This window comes from Daucus carota, chromosome 7, assembly GCF_001625215.2.
Source record: "Daucus carota subsp. sativus chromosome 7, DH1 v3.0, whole genome shotgun sequence".
Classification (NCBI taxonomy): Eukaryota; Viridiplantae; Streptophyta; class Magnoliopsida; order Apiales; family Apiaceae; genus Daucus; species Daucus carota.
The window spans coordinates 28,052,792-28,075,780 of NC_030387.2; the positions used below are offsets into that span (position 1 = coordinate 28,052,792).

The 22,989-nt window shown below is 32.0% G+C and overlaps 2 protein-coding genes across 5 annotated transcripts; one reads left to right on the plus strand and one right to left on the minus strand.

Moving 5' to 3' along the window:
• Positions 1-6,892: 6,892 nt before the first annotated feature.
• LOC108193190 (vesicle-associated protein 1-2) lies at positions 6,893-10,905 on the minus strand. Its single transcript, XM_017359741.2, has 8 exons — positions 10,662-10,905; positions 10,488-10,558; positions 10,316-10,397; positions 9,076-9,200; positions 8,821-8,985; positions 8,690-8,731; positions 7,951-8,028; positions 6,893-7,309 (listed from the first exon to the last, which is right to left on the minus strand). The coding sequence occupies exons 1-8, from the start codon at positions 10,714-10,716 to the stop codon at positions 7,199-7,201; spliced, it is 729 nt and encodes a 242-aa protein (XP_017215230.1). The 5' UTR covers positions 10,717-10,905; the 3' UTR covers positions 6,893-7,198.
• A 1,631-nt stretch (positions 10,906-12,536) lies between these two features.
• Positions 12,537-22,759, plus strand: LOC108196818 (protein transport protein SEC16B homolog). Of its 4 annotated transcripts, none has more exons than XM_017364259.2 (15): positions 12,537-12,726; positions 12,925-14,560; positions 14,661-14,996; positions 15,556-15,675; positions 15,760-15,882; positions 16,144-16,308; positions 17,091-17,216; positions 17,512-17,646; positions 17,994-18,121; positions 18,200-18,308; positions 18,374-18,676; positions 20,147-20,290; positions 20,399-20,697; positions 21,645-22,233; positions 22,315-22,759. In XM_017364259.2, the coding sequence occupies exons 2-14, from the start codon at positions 12,962-12,964 to the stop codon at positions 22,132-22,134; spliced, it is 4,077 nt and encodes a 1,358-aa protein (XP_017219748.1). In that variant the 5' UTR covers positions 12,537-12,726; positions 12,925-12,961; the 3' UTR covers positions 22,135-22,233; positions 22,315-22,759. The 4 variants fall into 4 exon arrangements, with proteins under 4 accessions (XP_017219748.1, XP_017219751.1, XP_017219750.1 ...); XM_017364262.2 differs by having other exon boundaries at positions 21,645-22,227; XM_017364261.2 differs by having other exon boundaries at positions 12,948-14,560.
• The last annotated feature ends 230 nt before the right edge of the window (positions 22,760-22,989 follow it).

Sequence of the window (22,989 nt, forward strand, 5' to 3'; positions counted from 1 at the left end):
AAAATTTTATTGTTTACTTATTTAAATGAAAATTTTCTAATTTATGAAAAATTTATTTAAATAAAAATAAACATGTAGCATTTTCGCCCGTGCTACGCACACGGGTATGATTTTTTTTTATCTAGTTAAACAATAAATTTTTTATTAACAAACAGTATGATATGAGATATAAGTTATGAAAACTAACGTATGTAATATTCAAAATACTCGAGTTATGTTATTGACGATCAATACGTTGCAAATGTTAAAAATAATATATACGAATGTCAATTTAAAAAAAAAATCACACAACGGAAATTATGACGACACGGGCTATATAAATCTTTGAATTTAGAAACATAAATAATTATAAACTTAACCTGATTATACGTATTATAAAACTTCCATCCATTCCTTAATTATAGAATTAAGGTGAATATGTTGAGAAATAATTAGCCTTAAAGTAATACATTAATAAAGGAATACATATGTAGTCATAATTCAGTTACATTACTAAAACTATACATATGCTATAATTATTGCCTATTGAAAATTGATAATAAGAGGATATACATCATAAATATCTACAATGGAATAGATTCTGCATTGATTTTATAACAGAATAGATTTTTCATTACTATCATTAATATAACCAAATATTTAATATAATAATATTTCGTGTTTGGAATATAAATTTATATCTTCATGGATCTATGATCAAATCATTATTTGTATAGTTAAAATAATAAAAAAATATTCGGTAATTGTTTCTAAAATATTTATAAAAGACATAAAAATAGTAATGACTATAAAATTAAAATTTCTTGGCGATGCCTCGAATCTTAAATAAAATAACAAAAAATATAATAAATTATATGTAAAAATTTTATTGTTAAGTTATTTAAATGAAAATTTGCTCAATTACGAAAAATTTATTTATATAAAAATATACTCGTAGCATTTTGGCCCTTGCTACGCGCACGAGTATGATTTTTTGTTTTTTTTATCTAGTTGAACTATACATTTTTTATTAACAAACAGTATAATATGAGATATAAGTTATGAAAGGCAACGTATGTAAGAGTCAAAATACTCGAGTTATGTTATTGACGATCAGTACGTTGTAGATGTTAAAGATAATATATACAAATATCGATTGAAAAAAAATAAACTCATGCAACAAAAATTATGAGGACGCGGACTATATAAATCTTTGTATTTAGAACATAAATAATTATAAACACTTAACCTGATTATGCGTATTATAATTCTTCCATCCATACTTCATTATAAAATTAAGGTGAATATGCAAATGATAGAGTATTCTCCCTTCCTTAATAAAAATTGATAAATAAGTTAAGAAATAATTAACCTTAAGGTAATACATCAATAAAGGAATACATATGTAGTCATAATTCAGTTATATTACTAAAATTATATGCTACGATTATTGCCTGTAATGAAAATTGATAATAAGAAGAGATATACGCGATAAACATCTATAATGGAATAGATTCTGTATTGATTTTATACCGGAATAGATTTTTAATTAGTGTCATTAATATAAATAAATATTTTATATAATAATAATAATTCATGTTTGGAATAAAAATTTATAATTTCATGGATCTATTATCGAATCATTATTTGTATAGTTAAATAATCAAAAATATTAGGTAATATGTTCCAAAATATTTATAAAAGATATGAAAATAGTAATGATTGTATAATTAAAATTTCTTGGTGTCGTCTAAAGGCGACGCCTCGAATGTTAAATAAAATAATAAAAAATATAATAAACTATATGTAAAATTTTTATTGTGAAGTTATTTAAATAAAAATATGCTCATTTATGAAATTTTTATTTAAATAAAAATATACTCGTAGCATTTTTGCCCGTGCTACGCACACGGATATAATTTTTTGTTTTTTAATCTAGTTAAACTATACATTTTTTATTAATAAACAATATGATATAAGATATAAGTTATGAAAGACAACGTATGTAAGAGTCAAAATACTCGAGTTATGTTATTGACGATCAGTGCGTTGTCGATGTTAAGCATAATATATACGAATGTCGATTAAAAAAAATAAAATCACGCAACAAAAATTACAATGACGCAGACGATATAAATCTTGTGTTTAGAAACATAAATGATTATAAACTTAACCTGATTATGCGTATCATAAAGTTTCCATCCATACCTTAATTATAAAATTAAGGTGAATATGCAAATGATAGAGTTTCCTCCCTTCCTTAATAAAAATTGATCAATAGGTTAAAAAATAAATAACCTTAAGGTAATACATCAATAAAGAAATACATATGTAGTCATCATTCAGTTAGATTACTACAATTATATGCTACGATTATTGCTTATATTGAAAATTGATAATAAAAAGATATACGTGATAAATATTTATAATGGAATAGATTCTGTATTGATTTTATAACGGAATAGATTTTTAATTAGTATCATTGATATAATCAAATATTTAATATAATAATAATATTTCATGTTTGGAATAAAAATTTATAACTTTATGGATCTATTATCAAATCATTATCTGTATTGTTAAATAATCAAAAATATCAGGTATTATTTTCTAAAATATTTATAAAAGACACCAAAATAATAACGACTACAGAATTAAAATTTCTCGACGTCGCCTAACGGCGACTCCTCGAATCTTAAATAAAATAACAAAAAATTATAGTACACCGTATGTAAAATTTTTTATTGTCAAGTTATTTAAATAAAAATATGCTCCTTTATCAAATTTTTATTTCAATAAAAATATGTTCATAGCATTTTGGCCCGTGCTATGCACAAGGGTATGATTTTTTGATTTTTTTTATGTAGTTAAACTATACATTTTTTTATTGACAAACGGTATGATATGAGATATAAGTTCAGAAAGGCAGTCAAAATACCCGAGTTATGTTATTGGCGATCAATACGCTGTAGATGTTAAAAGGTAATATATACGAATGTCGAATGAATAAAATAAAGTCACACAACAGAAATTATAACGACGCGTACTATATAAATTTTTGTATTTTGAAACATAAATAACAATAAACTTAACCCAGTTATGCAAGTTATAAAGCTTCCTTCCATTCCTTAATTATAAAATTATAGTGAATATGCTGCTGATAGAGTTTCCTCCTGTCCTTAATAAAAATTGATAAATATTTATAACGGGATATATTTTTCATTAATATCATTAATATAATCAAATATTTGATATAATAATAGTATTTCATGTTTGGAATAAAAATCTATAAGTTTATGGATATATTGTTAAATCATTATTTGTATAGTTAAAATAATAATAAAATATTAAGTAATTTTTATCTAAAATATTTATAAAAAAACATGAAAATAGTAATGATTATATAATTAAAGTTTCTCGGCGTCGCCTAACGGCGATGCCTCATACCTTAAATAAAATAGCAAAAAATAATAATAAACTGTATGCAAAGAATTTTATTGTTAAGTTATTTGAATAAAACGATGCTCATCTATCAAATTTTAATTCAAATAAAAAAATGCTCATAGCATTTTAGCCCGTGCTACGTACACAGATAGGATTTTTTTGTTTTTTTTTCCACTTAAGTTATACATTTTTTTATTAACAAACAGTATGATATGAGATATAAGTTATGAAAGACAACGTAATAGATTTTTCATTAGTATCATTAATTAAAGTGAATATGCTGATGATAGAGTTTCCTCCCGTCCTTAGTAAAAATTGATAAACATGTTAAAAAATAATTAACCTTGAAGGAATAATCAATAAAGAAATACATGTGTGATTTAAAAAGAAAAAAGAAATACATATGTAATCATAATTGAGTTACATTACCAAAATTATATGCTACAATTATTGTCTATATTAGAAATTGACAATAAGAATATATACGTCATAAATATCAATAATGGAATAGATTCTGTATCGATTTTATAACGGAACAGATTTTTCATTAGTATCATTAATATAACCAAATTTTAATATAATAATAATAATAATTTATGTTTGGAATAAAAATTTATAAGTTTATGGATCAAAGACATGAAAATAGTAATGACTATATAATTAAAATTTCTCATTGTCGCCTAATGGCAACACCTCGTATCTTGAATAGAATAACAAAAAATTATAATAAACCGCATGTAAAAAATTTTATTGTTAATTTATTTAAATAAAAATATGCTCATTTATTACCACATGAAAATTATTTAAGCATTTTGGCTCGTGCTACACACACAGGTATGATACAGGTATGAAAAAAAATGCTCTATTAATAATGAAATTATAACAAAAATTCTTGATCTGGAAATTGAATGTAATGAACATGAAAACTGTATAAATTAAACGAAAAAGTATTGTTGTAGTAATAAATGTCAAAATCTGTGGAAATCAAATGAAGTTTGACTTTCTATTCGCATATAAGCTATTACAGTCCAGATTCATGTATCGAAAATTTGTAAAACCGAGTGTATGAATACTTCCTTATATATCAAGAGCTGAAATTATTGAATGAGAAAAGACTCCATTAATTTGAATTTATAACAAAAAGTTTTGATTTGAAAATTAAATATAGTGTATATGTAAACCACCACATTTTATACAAAAATGGATTGTAATAATAAATGCCAAAATTATTGAAAATCAAATAAAATTTGACTATTTTTCCTTATTTACATATAAGTTATAGCAGGCTAGATTCATGTATCTGAAAATTTTAAAAGTCTAATATATGGAAACTTCTTTATCAAGAGTTAAAATTGTGAAGTGAAAAAAAAAATACTCAATTAATCAGAAATTAAAACAAAAAGTCCATCTGAAAATTGAATATAGTAAATATGAAAACTGCACAAATTATACGAAAAAGTTTTATAATATTAAATGCTAAAAAAAGTGGAAATCAAATTATGTTTGACTACGTTTCCTTTTTTGCTATGAATTATAGCAGTCTATATCCAAAGTCTTGATTTGAAAATTAAATGTATTGAATATGGAAACCAATATATATTATTTGAAAATCAAATAAAGTTTGACTTCCATATTTGCATATGAGCTATAACAGTCTAGATCTATGTGTCCGAATATTTAAAAATCTAATATATAAAAACTTTCTTATCGAGAGCTAAAATTGTGAAGTGAAAAAGTACTCCATTAATTTGAAATTATAACAAAAGGTCTAGATTTGAAAATTGAATATAGTGAATATGGAAACCACTACATATTATACAAAAAAGAATTAATGCCAAAATCATCGAAAATCAAATATATTTTGACTACATTTCCTTATACACATATGAGTTATAGTAGGCTAGATTCATGTATCTGGACGAAAATTGTGTCATATTCATTCTCGGTGTCTCTTGTCAAAATACAATGACACGCAATAAGAAGTAAACAAAAAGCCTTGATCAGATGTTGAGAAAAAGTGAATATAAATCTTCACACGGTGAGCATCCGATAGTGGCCTGGACGAATTATCTCTTTTCAGCAGCTGCAAGGAAAACTCAATCATAAAAAAAGGATCAATAAATGCATTAGTGGACATATATGCATCATAATCACTATCAATACGAAAGGAAATTATGCAAAAATAATGTCAAAAAAATTAATTACAAAATATAATGTCATCTATACAATATAAAAAAACTTAAAAACTGGAACAAAAATATAAAAAATAGAACATACACCAATGCTAAGCCACAATCCCATATGTGGGAGTCGTATACTTTCAAAAAAGGCCTCTCCAGCTTTCCAAACTTTCACCCAATAACTATCTTAATCCTATATTAGGTGAATCATATGAGCTCCCCACATGAGAATACCTATTAATTAACAACAGACACAAACTTATTACAAATTGTTGTATATCACACTAATGATTCTATATGAAGACGTTAACGACAATACGATCGCGTCCAAGACTTTTGAGGAACCAAGACCAAGAGTACTGTATCTTGAAAATGAATGCGTATGAAAACTTTACTCTAGTGCGGAAATCAATTACCTGATGCATGTGCTTTCTTTTGATTCTTGGAAATTGTCTCAACACTTTTACCACGATCCATGTCCATTTCTTTTCACACCTGCAGAAACAAAATTTTACGATTATAATCGAGGATTTCGATACTGCAACATTATCATCAAAAGGATTGCAAAACCTGTTGACGACGTTGAATCCGTCTTCATGCTAAAAAAACACGACCACTGTTATCACTGCAATATAAAATAAATGTTACTACCATACACTCTACAAATCGAGAGAGAAAAAAAATGATCAAATGATTACAGATGCAAGTAGATAATAAGAATTTCGAATTTTAAATAAAAAATAGCAGAGAGCATAATGGAGGAGGAAGAGATTGATTTAGATAAATAAGCACGGATTTGTTATGATTAATTATCATGTTTGAATTTGAAATCAATTAGACGTAGTAATGAGTGCCATGATTGGAGGAACCGAATTCAATGCTTTTTTCAAACTCTCATATGGTTGGAAGATGCTATGAGATCCAAAAAGCTCAATGAGTGGCTTGATCAATGGAACAGCAATAAATGCCACGCTCCTGATATGGCAGGAACTTGCTGCATGCCCAGTGGAAATCGGGTGGGTCGCATAAAAACCCGGAATATTCTTTCATAGTGTTAAGTTGAATGAGAAAACTGCCGGGTCGATCCGAAGCTTAATGAGTTGATCCAAGAGAAAGTGAAATTACCAAAGCAGCCTTAAAAAATGACTCATGCTTTAAGAATTATATAGATATAAGTATCGACCGGAGGGCCTTGCATATGATTCTTCAATTACTACCGCGTATAAGAGTATTCTGTTAAACTTTTGCCTATAATATTATAATCTTCAGCAAACAAATAAAATAGGATAGGCACACAGAAAACATCATATCTTATTTTCCTCGATTGAACAACACTACAACTAAATAACAAACTTTAGGGTACTCTTTTAAAGTACAAGAAAATCATTAGATGAGCTAATCACACAATGGATGCTTGGAGAGCTGCAACTATGCCAAATTACCAAAATACCTAACCATGTTTTTCTAAGTCAACAGTCCATGCATAGAATACAAATGAGGTATATTTTCAAAGTGTGTCTCGTCTTTAAATACTGAATTTTGCATGTAACTGGATGACTCCGAGGCGCATAAAGTTACAGATCCAATTTTCTTTGTTACGTCTTCTTAATAAGATACCCCAAAAGTATGCCAACTAACCCAAACAGGATAACATACATAAGCGAGATACCACCACGGCTTCTCTTGCTTTCACGTTTTAGAAGTTCCTGCAGCACAGACATCCAACCAACAATTTTTATATGAAACCACCAACAATTCATGAAAAAGAAAAGAAGTTCAAACATATCCTCCGAAAATCAACAAGTAGTCAACAATGTATCCTTTCCCCACACCATCCTTGCATCATACTGGAACATCACATTTAAAAAATATCGACAAAGCAGCTTATTACGTCGAAAATATATAAATAAATGAATAGCAAGTTCTGAGATATATTCCATGAATTCTCTTCACCACAATGAGAGATATTACCCTTTTGTATGAGTCACCCATAGGGGAATATATTTCGAAATTTATGTCCCAGACAACAGCTGTTCATTTGTTAGATTCTCTTAACTCTTTACCCTCAAGACACGGGTCTCCTCACATTTTCTCCAGACCCCTTGTAAAGTTACGTAACAATTGTCATATTAATAACAAAGAGAACATTGTCTATGCTGCCTATTTTGATAGCTAATACATTGCACTTTCAAGGAAAGAAATTTTCCAACAAACCAAAACTAGCCACTATAACAGGGCACTTGTTTTAAGTTTCAACAACCTGACAAAAGACGACCATGCTGGATGATTCTGGAATTCTTAGCAATTGTTGAAATTAGAGAGAGGCAATTGAATAAAATTCTCTTACCAGTTCTTGGTGAAGCCTTTTATTTTGTTGAATGGCAGAATTTTTCTCTTCAGACAGCTTAGAAATAAGCGCCCGTACCTGAAATTTAAAAGGACACTCTAATTAGAAGCCTTGTATTACAAAGACTAAAGTACCAATCATCAAGCAGACTTCTACATGCCACTAAGCACGTGATATCATATTTCATCAGATTGCTTATTTTCCCACCTGGACTTCTTTAGTAATTACGAGACAAAAAATTAGTGTTGCAATGCACACTTAATTGTCTGACATATCAACTTCAAGCTTAAAGCCTCATAAGAGACATACTTTAACTCTGTCAACAGAGGATTTTAGTTATATGCTTCACTAAAATTACTGTTTTGTCCCGCTCAAGCCTACAGACTTGAGACTTCAACTTAACAACAAATATGAAGAAAAAAACAGGAAAATATTCACTTAATCTTTGTTAAACAAGTTACGTGATACAACAGCTTATCCTAAATACCTGATACTGTTAGTTTGTTTGCTTACAAGGGACACGTGGCAATATATACAAGGAATATTCTGCCTGCCTATATTAAGTTCTGAGCATACAATTACGGCATTTCACTTTTGACCTCTAATCGTACAAATAACACTTAATAAATATGCTCAAGACTCAAGAGTAAAAGTATAAATGAATAAAAAGAATAAATAAGCATTTAACTAATGACCATATATAAAAGTGTTCTGGCAAGAAAGAAATCTAGAAACTAACCTCTGGGGTATTCTCTTCAGGCTCAACATATGCTCTGGAGACCTGTGTGCATAATCAAAATAATGTCAACTATGCAAGGAAGGATAATATTCGATCACATAAAGAATTTTTCTTTAAAGATCAATACTGACAGTGTTGGAGTCAAGTGTATTAGCTGTTCCATTTTCTGATACCGAAGCCCTCGGCGAGGTACCTTCCTCAGATCCTTCCCTCACTGGTGATGGTGGTTGACGGGGTGCAACATAACTAACTCTTAGTTTGCACTCCTCAACCTGATTCCCTGACTCTTTACTAAACTGTAAGAAAGCAAACAGATATATACCAATTATATTATAATTCAACCCAATATTATGGAATATGAAAACGAGTCCTTACTGTACAATTACCATTTCCGGAGTAATTTCCTTTGCAGATGCTCCTTCAAATTCTCCAGATGCAACTGCACTTTGGAGTAGGAACTTGTCCTTGCATTGCATGTCTGGAGGAGCCTCTTTTTGTGCTTGCATTGTAACTGATACACATTATACATTGCAATGAATATAAGTAATATAATCACCTAATTTTAAATTCAAAACACATAGCTATAATTATACGGGTATATTCTGTATTGAGAATATATAATTAAAGAAGCAAATTCATACAAATATACTCTAGTAAATTACTCCCACAGCAAGCCAATAAGCAGTTTTTTGTGCCTAAAACTCATCTTAGTTCAGTTCCCACAATACCAAATATGCTTATTGAAGTACGAAGTTTGGAAATTTTAAAACTAAAATTCTAAAAAACTACTCAGCTCATTTGGGCTTGCAGATATTTCAGGACATATATCCGAAATAGAAGGAAAAGAAGTAAAGACACAACCAATTCTGATCCATTCAAAACTCAGAAAAAATATTACTGATGAACAGAACTTTTGCTGAAAACCAAGAGGGAAACAATCACAATATAACCAATTCCATACATTAAAGAACATAACCATATAGGAGTAGTATAACTAGTTGGGTCAAAACATTTTAAATATTAATTTAATAGGGTCAAAATTTGAAAACGATGTCAGAATTGTGATTATTAATAATTAAATTTAATATATAAGATAATTAGAATAATAAGTATGTGTTTTCAAATTATGATAAGTAATTTAGCAAAAAAAGAAAACTAAAATATAATAAGTATGTAGATATGCCCCTGCATACAGCTAAAACAATAAAAAACTGAAAAAAAATAATTCAGACAAGAACATGAACAACCACAATCCAGAAGTTCTCACTAGGTAAAAAGTCACTCTGAATTCAAGAAAAATCCAATGCACCTCAAATGACAGCTGAATAAACTGGTCTTGATTAAGCTTACATAAACTCAACACAAATCGGTTAGCCTAGTCCCATCATTTGCTACACTAGTAAAAATCCTAAATAAAAAGAACCAGAGCAGAAAGGACACAATTATATATTTCAATACACTTGAAATTAGGCGAAAAGCATTACTAGAAAGTAGAAACTAACAAATTGATTTATAAACAATGTCATGCAACATCCACGAACTAAAAAAATCAAAAATTAACAAACTTAAACATAAACAACCCTTACACACACACACACACACACACATAATTACACATGAACTGACCTACAACATCACACTTAGAGTGAGGCGAAACAATTCCAGTATTCGGCCTCACACAGTACTTCTTAGGATTCGTAGTTTTCACCTAAAATCCAAAATTACACAAATCAAACACTAAAACCCACCAAAATCAAATCATAAACAACAAAAATCAAAGAAAATTAAAATAATATACCTTAAATGCAACATGGTTACCAGTCTTATTAGCCAATTGCATAGAACATGAGATCTGCTTCTTCAACTCAACTTACAAAACAAAACAAACACACAAAAGATCATATCAACAAAAGAACAACAACAAATCATATGAAATCAGATCTGGGTATGTAATAAAATGAGAAAAAATTACAAGGGAACTGAAGCTCTTGTGGGTCCACGCTTAGAAGCTCTCCTCCTGTAGACATCCTCGCAGGGGACACGAATTTCGAGGTTATATCAAGATGTAAGAGGAAGATTGATGTGGGTTTTGTGAGGAGAAGAAATGTAAGTAATGATCTGGTGTGTGAATGCAATTATAGAAAGACAAGTGAAGAAAAAAAGTGGAACAACACTAAGTGGGGACACTTGTGTATTTTGCTTTCACTCCGTGTGATCTGTTTCATTACAAACTGTAACTGTAAGTGTTATCTGTACATCCAGTTAGTTCTGTCTGAATTATAGTGCAATATTAAATATATTTACATGGTTTATACACGTTTTTTGCCCGTGAAATATATTTAAATGAAAATTTATATAAAAATTTAATATATTATATATATATTAAACGGGTTGCGCTCAAAAAAGAACCCGTGCTTAAAATAGAACCAAAGAACCACTAAGGTTCTGCTGCAGAACCCTCAATTTTAAATAGATTTTTAAGATCTAAATCTAAATACATATTTTTTTTCATATTTTTTCATGTTCAAAAATAATTTTAAAATATAATACTATTATAGATATTGACATTTTTTTGCATGTGAAGTTGTGTTGCTGAACCCTAACTAATACTAGAATTAAGATAAGATGTCTATGGGTTAAATCTTTCATCTCATTGAAATTGTTAAATCAAACATCTAAATAAAATAAATATGTGATAGTATTTGACCGTGAATTTAGATTGGAATTATATAGTGCTTATTTTTAAAATATTTTTGTACATAGTATATGATGATGAGACTAGGACCACCGGAGTATTTTTGATTTACAAGATATTTATACGGCGAAATCCATCCGGTTTTTGCGAATATATATGTATTTATACGGTTCTCTCTATGTTTTTTTGTACGCAATCTTTGCATCTTGCGAAATTCACCCGCTTTTACGTTAAAAATTGGCTTATATATCTATAATTTTACGCCCCTGTTTGTTTTAATTTTTCTAAATCTCTAAGTCACTTAATTCTATAAAAATATGCAAAACGTATTTTTTTCAAGGTCACCGAAACCCGCCTCGAATAAACATTTTACTTATTTTTCAGAAATACATTTTTCGTGGATTATTGTTTATCTGGATGTGTTTGGGATGAAAAAATAAGTACATATTTTCATATTTTTTTAAAAATAAATGACTTATTTTTCAAAAAATAAAGACAAATAAAACCATAAAAATATAAACAAAAAATATTAACGATATTTTTTAACAAAAAAACGGGTTAGAGTTATAAAATTTAAATTACAAACTGTCATATAAAAAGTTGTATTCCTATGTGTTTGAATCAATATTAGAGAATATAATTTTAATAAATTTTATTATATAAAACTACTTACAAATAGTTAGTTACTTATATTCCAAAGTATTATTTATAACCCCTCTTAGGGGTCGTTTGGTTCGAGGAGTGGTATCGGGTTGGAATGAGAAATCGGGTTAAGCTGGTATGGGTTTGAGGTATCATATCTGATATCATGTGTTTGGTTGAGTGCTGGAATCAATATATACAATTTTTATAAAAAATAAGTTATTAATATATATTAATTAAAAATATTAATAAAATTATTATTGTCATATATTTTTGCATCATTGATTTAATTTTGTATCAAATATTAATATTTCATTACTTAAATAGAGGGAAAAAAAATAAAAAATGAATATAGCTCATACCTTCATCTCATACCCACCTCCCCACTTGGGTATCAAAAACCCATATCTTGGGGGTTTAAGGTATGGGTTTCAGATTTTGTTTCTCATACCTCATTCCAGAAACCCACGAACCAAACGACCCGTTAATAGTTTTATCTTAATCTCTTTCAGAAAATAAAAATCTTAGAAGAAAAATTGTGTGTCCTGTCCTCTCCACTCTGTCTCGTTCACTTGAAGCATTGTAATGTCATATGTCTCTGGATATAATAAGTATACATGTGAATTGTTTAAGACTTCAGAATCAAAGCATGCAGATGCTGATAATGTTTCTCGCTCATCACTTTAATTCCAGATCAAAGGTAAATCTTATTCCTGTATTTTTTTTTTTTTTTGCTTTTACACAATGAATCATTAGTTCCCTTGATTTAATTTTATGATCTTTAGTTAGATTCTGAGAACTGTGATATTTGTGACATTAATTTTGATGCATTTGTGGTTAGATGGTCACTGGTTATATATTTATTTAATTTTTGGGTTCTGCTGTGTTGATGATGTAGCTTGTAAATTTGTGGTTATGAAGAACAGGGTTTATAAATGGCTAAAGAGTCATCTATTTTTGAGATGGAAGATCAGGGAGATGAGGATTTCTTAGATTATTTGGTTGAAGGTGAGGATAGTAATAGAGATTTGGTTAATAAGGAGTTAGATGAGGTGACATCGAGTACTAGTTGTAGAAATGCAGTGATTAGTGAAAGGGTGGATCTAAAGGAAAATGTCGAGTCAGGGATTAGCGCGGAGAATGTGGGAATGGAGGATGGAGGTATGGATTCGTTGAAGAATTGTAATGTGGGTGAAGATGCGATGGAAGTGAGAACATTGAATGATAAAAAGAGTGAGGAGAATTTGCGAAAAGAGGGGAGTATTAAAGAGGTTGATTGGAGTGCATTCAGTTTTGGTGGTGATGGAACGGGGTCTTACTCTGATTTTTTTAATGAGTTAGGTGGTAGTTCAGATAATTTGTTCGGAAATCGTGAAAATCGTTCTGGTGTTTCATTGGAACATGTGGGTGCGGAGGCTGGTGTTACGGGTAGATATACGAGCTCTGTTAATTCTGGACAGAATCAAGAAGGGCAAAATTATTGGTCGGGTTCAGAACAAGTGGTGACTGGGCAAGACCAAAGCATTCAGTACTGGGAAAGCCTTTATCCAGGTTGGAAATATGATTCTAACACTGGGCAGTGGTTTCAGTTGGAAGGCTACAATGGAAGTGGTTGTAGTCTACCAAACTATGATAATAATAGTAATGCCAGATTAGTAAATAGTAATGTAGGTACAACTCAAGATCCAAACCTGTCCTATTATCATCAAACATGTCATTTTGATGGCACTGTTCCGAACTACAATCAAGGTTCAGAAATAAATAGCGGATACACAGCTCATATGCTGTTTGACCCTCAGTACCCCGATTGGTATTATGATTCAATAGCCCAACAATGGAAACCATTGCAATCTTACACTGCACCGCTGATGCCGCAACAAGTAGACAATAACCAACATAGTCAAAATGTAGATCCTTCAACAGTTGAAACCACACATGGACAAAATCATAGCAGTTACAGTAATTTTGAGGAACCTGCAGTGCACTGTTCACCCAGGCTCATGAAAAATAATCAATCTATGCGATGGTGTGGAACTATAAGTGACTATGGGCATCAAAGCTTTACGAATTCACAATTCCAACCTGTGTCCCAGAGTAAGGCTTTTAATTTTTCCGAAAATGAGATTCTACAGAATTATTATGCATGCAATTCTGCTGATCAACACAATCAACAAACATGGAACAATCAATCTGGAACCGCTAATTTATATGAGCAAGCCAATAAATGTTATGCCAATGAGTATGGAGTGGCCGAAAGTTTTAATCCTGATAAAAACCTGTATTCACATAATAATGAACATAGGAGGGAGGCAATCCATCAGAGCCAGTTCTCACTATCTTGCACTGACAATCAGAAGACACCAACAGTACTTCAGCAGCCAGCTCAAAATGGCTCTCAGTCATTCTCTACGTCCATTGAAGGAAGATCCTCGAGCAGCCGTCCTCCACATGCTCTGGTGTCTTTTGGGTTTGGGGGAAAACTCATTGTCAAGCGAGGTTACTGTTCTCCTGCCACAAATTCAATGTCAACCCAGGTTTTTTGCAATACTCTTTCTTAATTTGATCAAAAGCATGTTGATGTTTATTATAAAAATTCTGAATATGTTTGGTGGCTATATATTTCATTTCATAAAGGTCTCAGATGGAGGTGTGACCGATACTGGTGGCGTGATTAATATATTCAGCTTGATAGAACTTGTTATGGATAAACATGCTTCATCCATCAGACTGGGTGCTCGTGATTATTTCTGTTGCTTGTACAGGCAATCATTACCTGGCCCGTTGGTTGGTATAAGTGTTTCCTACAAAGAATTAACTAGATGGATTGATGATAAGATTGTTAACTGTGGATCACCAGACATTGACTATAGAAAAGGTGACCTTTTAAGGTTACTCTTCTCTTTGCTGAAAATTGCATGTCACCATAAAGGAAATCTACGATCTCCCTTTGGCACTGATAATGCATTAAAGGTACCTCTTTCTTTTCTGTATCACTTATGTCCACTGTTTCGGTTCAAAACATGTAAAGTGTAAGTCCTGCTATGAATTTTGCTGAATTCCTGGAGTTATTTGTTGGTATGGTTGTGCTCTAGCCAGTCATTTGCCATCTATAGTGAATCATTTATAATTTTAAAAAATTGCACTGGTGTTAACGTATGTCCAAGAAAATGGATAAGTGTAACACTAAGAATCCAATTTAGTGGTGGGCAGCTTATGAAATACATTTGTCATCTCTTTTTAAAACTCACTTATATACACCCGCACACCACTGCACCTGCTACAGGTTGCCTTTATGTTTCCTGAGCTTATTTATGAAGCTGATTCCGCCTTTTAGGAGATTATTTTATCTTTAGTGTCAGTAATTAATAATTAATGATATTGTCTATTTCATACCTCGGTATTGGTAGATAATGTAAAATGTTGTATCTATTAATGTGTTGTCTATTGATAGATAAGCAGTGTCCTTCTTGGAACCTTGTTGTTTTTCTGACAATTTTATCTTCTTCTTTGGCTCTGTTCTTATTACTAGGATAACGATTCTCCTGAATTCGCAGTAGCTGAACTCTTTGCATCTGCAAAAAAAAAGGTGCCTGAATATAGTGATCTAGGACGTTACATGCAGTACTTCCCTTCTGAAGGGAAGATGCAGGTTCAAAAGCTTATCTTGTAATTTCTTCTTTGCTAAAATATGGTAAATTTGAGTTTCTTTTGCCATAAATAGTTTGTGTTGTAGGCAGTTGCTCTGGAGGTGCAGAAGCTTCTTGTTTCCGGTAGAATAATAGAGGCATTACGATTTGCACAAGATGGACAATTATGGGGACCAGCTCTTGTTCTTGCGACACAGCTTGGTCATCAGGTTCTATTTTCATGTCATTCTTACCCTTCACATTTCTTATAAATTTTAAATATAGACGAGAAAGGAAACTGTTTGATGTAACACCAAATACTTCATATTCAAATTATCTGTAAGCATGTTGTATTTTTGAACTAAGAGTTTAATACAGCTTTAACATGGTTAAGTTACCACAGAAACACTGTTTTAGTTCAGCTGACATGCTCGAAGGCATGATTGTATTTGAGTTAAAATGTATTGACTTCTCGTGTTCTTTCATTGCAGTTCTATGGTGAAACGGTAAAGCAAATGGCCCTGCGACAATTAATAGCAGGGTCACCTTTGCGAACTTTATGCCTGCTAATTTCAGGGCAACCTGCAGATGTATTTTGTTTCTACGATAGTGACAGTTTATCTGTTACTGAAAAAATATCTCAGCAGCCTTCTCAGGTAAATTTTACACACAGTAAGGCTGTTTTATGCTACACGTAGAATGCTTCAGCCTTCTTTTTGTTTCTATTTTCAACAAGCCTGAGAGCTTGAGTTCTCTTCTTTTTATCTGATACACCACAGCTTCAGCATACTAACTCTCTTACCTGCATGCATGTATGCCAATGCCACCCATATATATAGTGATAACGCTGACCTTATCCTTACATTACAAGATCTAATAGGCTACCAAGTATGATTACAGACCTGCAGCTTTTTTTTCTTCGGCTATCAATTAGTTATCTGCACAGCCACAAAATTTTAAGGAACGTTGTCTTCAGACCATATTTATAGCCCTTGGATGTCTGTATATTTGTTGCCTTATAATCTATAATATATGACCAGCCTTGTACATGGAGGTAGCTTTAGTATTAGTCTATTAGATATATATTCAACATGCAGGCTAGGTTTTTTCACGGTTTTCAGAATAGCCAAAATCCAAAAGGAAGGAAGATCACAGCTGGTCTAATATCTCTGAAGCTTCATTTATTCATACAGACATGCACACCCACCTGCAGTCTTAACAGCCACCATTTCTTCTGCATGCACAGATTACAAACTAGCTAGCTTATTATTATTAATGGGAGGTTTGAATTCCAGAGAATTTGTAGTCCATAATATACCCCTGTTTCTAGTTGGTACAGTGGGGTACCTAACTATCATGTATTGTCAATTACATATTAATAATGCTTTTCCTCTGCATGCTCATTTTAAGCATATATAATGTAGCTTGTCGAATACAGGCTGGGGCTCTTGCCATGCTCTGTAACTGGGAAGAGAATTTAGCTATCATAACTGCTAATAGGACAAAGAACGACGAGCTTGTGATTATACATCTTGGAGATTGCCTTATGAAGGAGAAAGCTGAGGTGTGTTATGCTTGTATCAATCAAGATTTGTCTTCAATTTTTTTCTTGTTTTCGTCTTAAGAAACTTCACTTGGCTGCTGCAAATATAAAGAGGTAAAAAAAAAAAAAGTATGGATGTGAGTCTTGGGTATTGAAGGCCTTATTTTACACAAGCCCTATATTTAAAGATTTTAAGGAAAATAGAAGTTGAGACCGAACCCTTATTTGCTAACCCTCTCCCTCAGACCTCAACAACCAACAGAGTTAAGATGATGATGATATTTTCTCTCTTGTTAATATGCAAGACATCGTACAGGTTATTGGTGCCCACATCTGTTATTTAGTTGCAGAAGCAAACTTCGGATCATATTCAGATAAAGCTAGGATGTGCCTTATCAGTGCAGATCACTGGAGATCTCCTCGAACCTATGCCAGCCCCGAGGCTATCCAGGTGTGTTAAATATCCTTTTTTCTCTGTCATTGGCTAGAGCTATTTCTGAATCTAAGGACACATTTAATCTCCAGTCATGTCCATACAAAACCGAGGAAATGATATTTCCTTTTATATAGCCAAGTTCATCAGTTAAATTTTTAATGATGAAAAGGGATTGACTTTTTACAATAATCTTAGGCATCAAGTCAAGCGTACACTTGTTAATTTGCACCATATGTATATGAAAAGGTCTGGCCAATGAATGTATATGGTAAATTAATATGCAGTAGTAGTGACATGTTCATTAGTTCCTCAATACTAAATTTTCAAATGAGCCAAATGAACTCATCATTTATCCTGGACAGATGACAGAATTATACGAGTACTCAAAGTCTCTTGGAAATCCTCAGTTTCTTTTACTACCCTTCCAGCCATATAAACTAATCTATGCATTTATGCTTGCTGAAGTTGGAAAAATTTCAGAAGCTTTAAGGTAAATACTATAACTCATATATGGTTTCCGAGCACTTAGCTTCCATATTGTGATATGATAATTTGGGCCTTGGCTTAGGTACTGTCAAGCTATTTTGAAGTGCTGGAAAATCAGTCGAGCACCAGAAGTGGACACATGGAAATATTTAGTATCATCTCTTGAGGAGCGGTTACGCATTTACCAGCAGGTATCAACATATTTTTTCTTCTTAACATATTAGTTGATTAGGTATCTTATGTATGCAATTTGCAGGGTGGTTATGCTGCTAGTTCATCTCCTGCGAAATTGGTTGGTAAATTTCTCAAATTGTTTGATAATACTGCTCAGCGGGTTGTTGGAGGCCTTCCTCCACCTGTTCCTGTAACGAGTAGTAATGCTTCGCGCCATCATGAGAACCAAAGAGGACCAAGGGTATCCAGTAGTCAGTCCACAACGGCGATGCCATCATTAGTGCCATCAGAATCGATGGAACCAATAAGTGAATGGACTGGCAGTCAAAAACCAAGACACAGTAGAAGCATCTCAGAGCCAGACATTGGTAAATCACCAAGAAAGGTAGATATTCATTCTGTTATTTTTGTAATCAGTCTATATATTAAAATATTAGATTTTATGATAATATAAGATTTAGCACATTTAGATTATTGACATAGATAGTTTCCCTGCCTACTTCTAGGCTATGTGTGTTCGAGATATATATTCAAACAGCATGATCGTTCCAATTGCTTGGGTTAAGTACCTAATCCTTTTAAGAAGGATTGCTCTGGAAGTTATTATAACACATTATTGGATTATTAAGTGCCTGAATTTGTAATATCTTACTAATACATATGTATCTGTCATGTCTTTCATCAATTGCGAGCAGCCCAATTGAGAATGTTAAAAAGTTTTGGTAAAAGATTAATATGGCGGAAAATATTAAGACGTGATATATATATATATATATATATATATATATATATATATATATATATATATATATATATATATATATATATATATATATATATATATATATATATATATATATATATATATATATATATATATATATATATATATATATATATATATATATATATATATATATATATATATATATATATATATATATAGGCTAATGATCAAATAGAAACCAATTTTAAAATAAAAACTAGAAACCAATACAAGTTAGTGATATTCTCAGTACAATTTAGTGATATTCTCTTTAGGATTTAGTGATATGTGTTGCAGGAATTAGTGAAAATTTAATCTCCAGATATGTTCCACTTAAAATCTCCAGATCTGTTCATGTTTTCAATTCAGATGGTGGTGATAGTGGTGGAGATGGTGGAGGTGAAGGTGAAGATGAAGGAATGATGATTGTAGCGGAGGTTTGAGCGGCTTGAAGTGGGGGGTTGGAGCGTTGCCGGATTAGTGGCGGCTCCGCGTTTGAAGTTGAGTCGAGTGGAGAAAGAAGTATGAACATGGTTGAAGGAGGTTGAAGCAGCGATTAAGATGGGGATGGTGAAGATGGAGGTGTGGAGGTTGTGTTGTTAGAAAAATAATGGAGGTGGAGGTGGAGATGGAGGTGGTGGTTATGGAGGGGGCGGGCGGCATAGAGGTGGTAGTGGTTATGAAGGAGGTGACGACGGAGGTGGTGGTAGTGGAGGTGGGTTGGTGAAGATGGAGGTGGTTTTGGTGAAGATGGAGGTGGAGATGGGGTTGTTTAAGAATTTAGTGGTATCTACTTTAGGATTTAGTGATATTTCCGATTGGTTTTTAGTTTTTAGGATAAGAAGGTTTCTATTGGAGTAAAACTCTATATATATATATTAGAAATATAGAAAGGTTAATTTTGATACTCTTGCATAACATTGGTTTCTCTTTTTCGTAGTCCTACTTAAACTGCAACCTTGCAGACATTTAAATAATAAAATAAGAAACAACTATTTATATTTCTGAAAAAATCCATTAAGTCAATTTGCAAACATTGTTCTATGAAATAAACTTAGCTTTAATAAACAATTTGTTTCTTTTTCCCAGAGTGATTCTTCTAAAGATGCAAGTTCGCCAGACATGCACGAAAATGAGTCAGGCTTTGGTGGGTATTACCGGTTTGGTCGATTTGGCTCTCAGCTATTCCATAAAACCGTTGGGATGGTTTTACGATCCCTTCCGGACCGTCAGGTAATTTGTGACTTTTACTTGTGTTCTGAATAAATTTTCCAGTTTCCCAGATGAAACATCTATTTCAGTTGTTTTGGTCTTGTAACGGGTTTTCTATATGTATTGAAGGCAAAACTGGGAGAGAAAAATAAATTTTATTATGATGAAAATCTTAAGCGATGGGTAGAGGAAGGTATTGATCATCCAGCTGAGGAAGCGGCATTGCCACCTCCGCCAACTACTTCAGCTCTCCAGAAGACGGCCTCTCAGGAAAATTTGAACGATAGACTTCAAGCTGAAAACTTGCATGGTAGTAGTGGGCAAGATTTTATAGGCTCTAGTTCTTCTGACTCAATTCCAGGGATTCCACCAATTCCACGTAGTTCAATGAACTCCACGACTCGGGGAAGGATGGGTATTCGTGCAAGGTATGATAAAATGAACTGTTTATGTTGCTGTCTTCACTTATATGTTCCCCACTTTACAGATTTCTGTTTGTTTCTTGCTTGCTTCATTATTTTTTTCAGACTACATATTGATAGAAATAATCGACCTATGTTAGGCGTGTTTATAATTTTGGAAGAGTCTAAATAGAATCCTTTCCAATTATTGTAATTGGAACACAAAAGTTATTTAAAATTAATTATTAAATGAAACAAAAAAAATGATAGGCTACAGGATGTTCAGCCATTGTAAAATCACTAGCTAGCAACAGATTTTCAAATAATCCAAAACATTATTTCAGTTATAATACATTGTATAATTTAAATTATATTGAACTTTATTTTCAAATTAATTGATTTAATTGAGTTCTTGTACATCCTGCATCAGCACGCCTATCAATGGACCGGAGAACCGACCCGATCTGATCAGATCCGGGATTTTCTTAGCGGATATGGCGGATATGGATTCGTCAAAAAAAATAAAATCCGATCCGATAATAAATGGAGCGGATATGGCCTAAGCATCAGTACTATCTCTAGCATATCCAATAGTACCCTGGAATTTGTTAGGAAACAGATTCTTTACACATTAGTGAATTAATGAAATTTATATCACAAAAATATTTTGTTTTGTCGCTGCAGTACCCAATTACCACGGGAGATGAAGATTTAAGAAAACATCCGCAGGGAGAAAATATGACAAAATTGAATCTGTGTGCTAGATGTTTTTAGTTGGTAATCATTGTAGTGAAATTGAATCAATTTAAGTCTTTAATATTAGAAATATCATTGTAGTATAACCTGAAAGAATAGCTCTTATTATCATGCCAAAATAAAACAGAAGTTTTAAATTGTGAGAAAGGAGATTTTTTCTTAAAGTGGAAGATGGATATAATCATTTATCCATATTAAAGTTTTACTGGACTTCTCAGGTATGTTGACACTTTTAATAAGGGTGCTGCAATCCCGACTAACATACCTGCATCTTCTGGTATATCTCCGAAGCCTGGTGGTGGTCCAACTGCCAAGTTTTTTGTTCCTACGCCAATGTCATCTTCATCTAATGAGATAGAAAGAACAAGCGGAGAACACGTGCAAGAATCAAATAACACTAATTCGAGTCCTACATCATCCACTGAAGATGACCCTCCATCTACAACATTAAAACCATTATCAGGAGCACTAAAACGGAATCCCAGCATGGGTAGTATTTTGACCAAAAGTTCGTTGAGATCAAATAGTAACAGCAACCTTTCTCCTCACTCGAGAAGGACAGTATCTTGGAGTGGAAGCTTCAACGAGGTATCTTTTATTCCGGATTCTGCTGAATATAAGACTCCTGGTGAAGAATCTTCACCCCAGATGTTTCTTTCACCTGTAAGTAGCATTCAGGATGACTTCCAGGAAGTTGAACTTAATTAGTCTACAGATGAAGAAACTCCACAAGGAAATGTCAAGACGCTTGACTCTTAACTTCTGCCCAGGGTCGATGTAAATTGATCAAACCTCACTCAGGTTCAGGTATTTGATGAAATTTAATATACTATGTCAAGAAACATGTACTTGGTGCTAACGATGTGCTCTCGTTTTTTCTTTCTGCAGACAATGTCATCAAGTAAAGGAAAATGGATTTAAACAGTTGAAATATTAGTACCTTTTCCTTCTAACCTCTTTAACTTGCTCGGCAATTTTGACAAGTTTATTGGTCTTCTTCCAGTGAACTGTTATCATTGAAAAAACTCATTCAAGAGTATTAGAACAAGGGACACTAATGTTGATTTAACTTCTCTAAATCTTATTCTGTCGTTATCTTTTCATTGCTCCCCCTTGAACAACTAATCTTGGACGACTGGAATGCGATGGAGAAGTCTGCAGTGGCAATGATGTGCACAGATAACAGATTGAATGACTATGACTGATGTTTGAAAATTCACTATGTCATGTCTACATATATACATATAAGCAGTTTGTCTTTCTTTCTTTTTTCTTTATGTAATTTACATATGATGTTTATTGGGTTCAATTAATCTTATTATTTTCTTAATAACTACTCGCTCCTTACCATGTTTGTTGTGATTTTCACATAAATACAATACGGTTCTAAATGTAAAATATTGTGATGGCTAGACGTTGCTTGCAGTTCTGCTATTTCTCAATTCTTATATTTTCCAGCTCCAATGGTTCCATCACTTTTCTGGTAAAAACAGAACAGAGTAATTTCAGGGAATCCGGGAAATGTTGCATTGTAGCGAACACTGTTCTAACTTCTCCCACCTG

What these genes read in the sequence shown, in the direction of transcription:
- LOC108193190 (XM_017359741.2), bottom strand. Translation starts at nt 10,716, where the DNA reads ATGTCTACAGGAGGAGAGCTTCTAAGCGTGGACCCACAAGAGCTTCAG. An exon ending in GTAACCATGTTGCATTTAAG is followed by an intron (nt 10,398 to 10,487) that starts GTATATTATTTT and finishes TTTGGATTTTAG; the next exon opens with GTGAAAACTACGAATCCTAA. An exon ending in CTGAAGAGAATACCCCAGAG is followed by an intron (nt 8,029 to 8,689) that starts GTTAGTTTCTAG and finishes TTTAAATTTCAG; the next exon opens with GTACGGGCGCTTATTTCTAA.
- LOC108196818 (XM_017364259.2), top strand. Translation starts at nt 12,962, where the DNA reads ATGGCTAAAGAGTCATCTATTTTTGAGATGGAAGATCAGGGAGATGAG. An exon ending in CCAGCCCCGAGGCTATCCAG is followed by an intron (nt 17,647 to 17,993) that starts GTGTGTTAAATA and finishes TATCCTGGACAG; the next exon opens with ATGACAGAATTATACGAGTA. An exon ending in GATCCCTTCCGGACCGTCAG is followed by an intron (nt 20,291 to 20,398) that starts GTAATTTGTGAC and finishes TATGTATTGAAG; the next exon opens with GCAAAACTGGGAGAGAAAAA.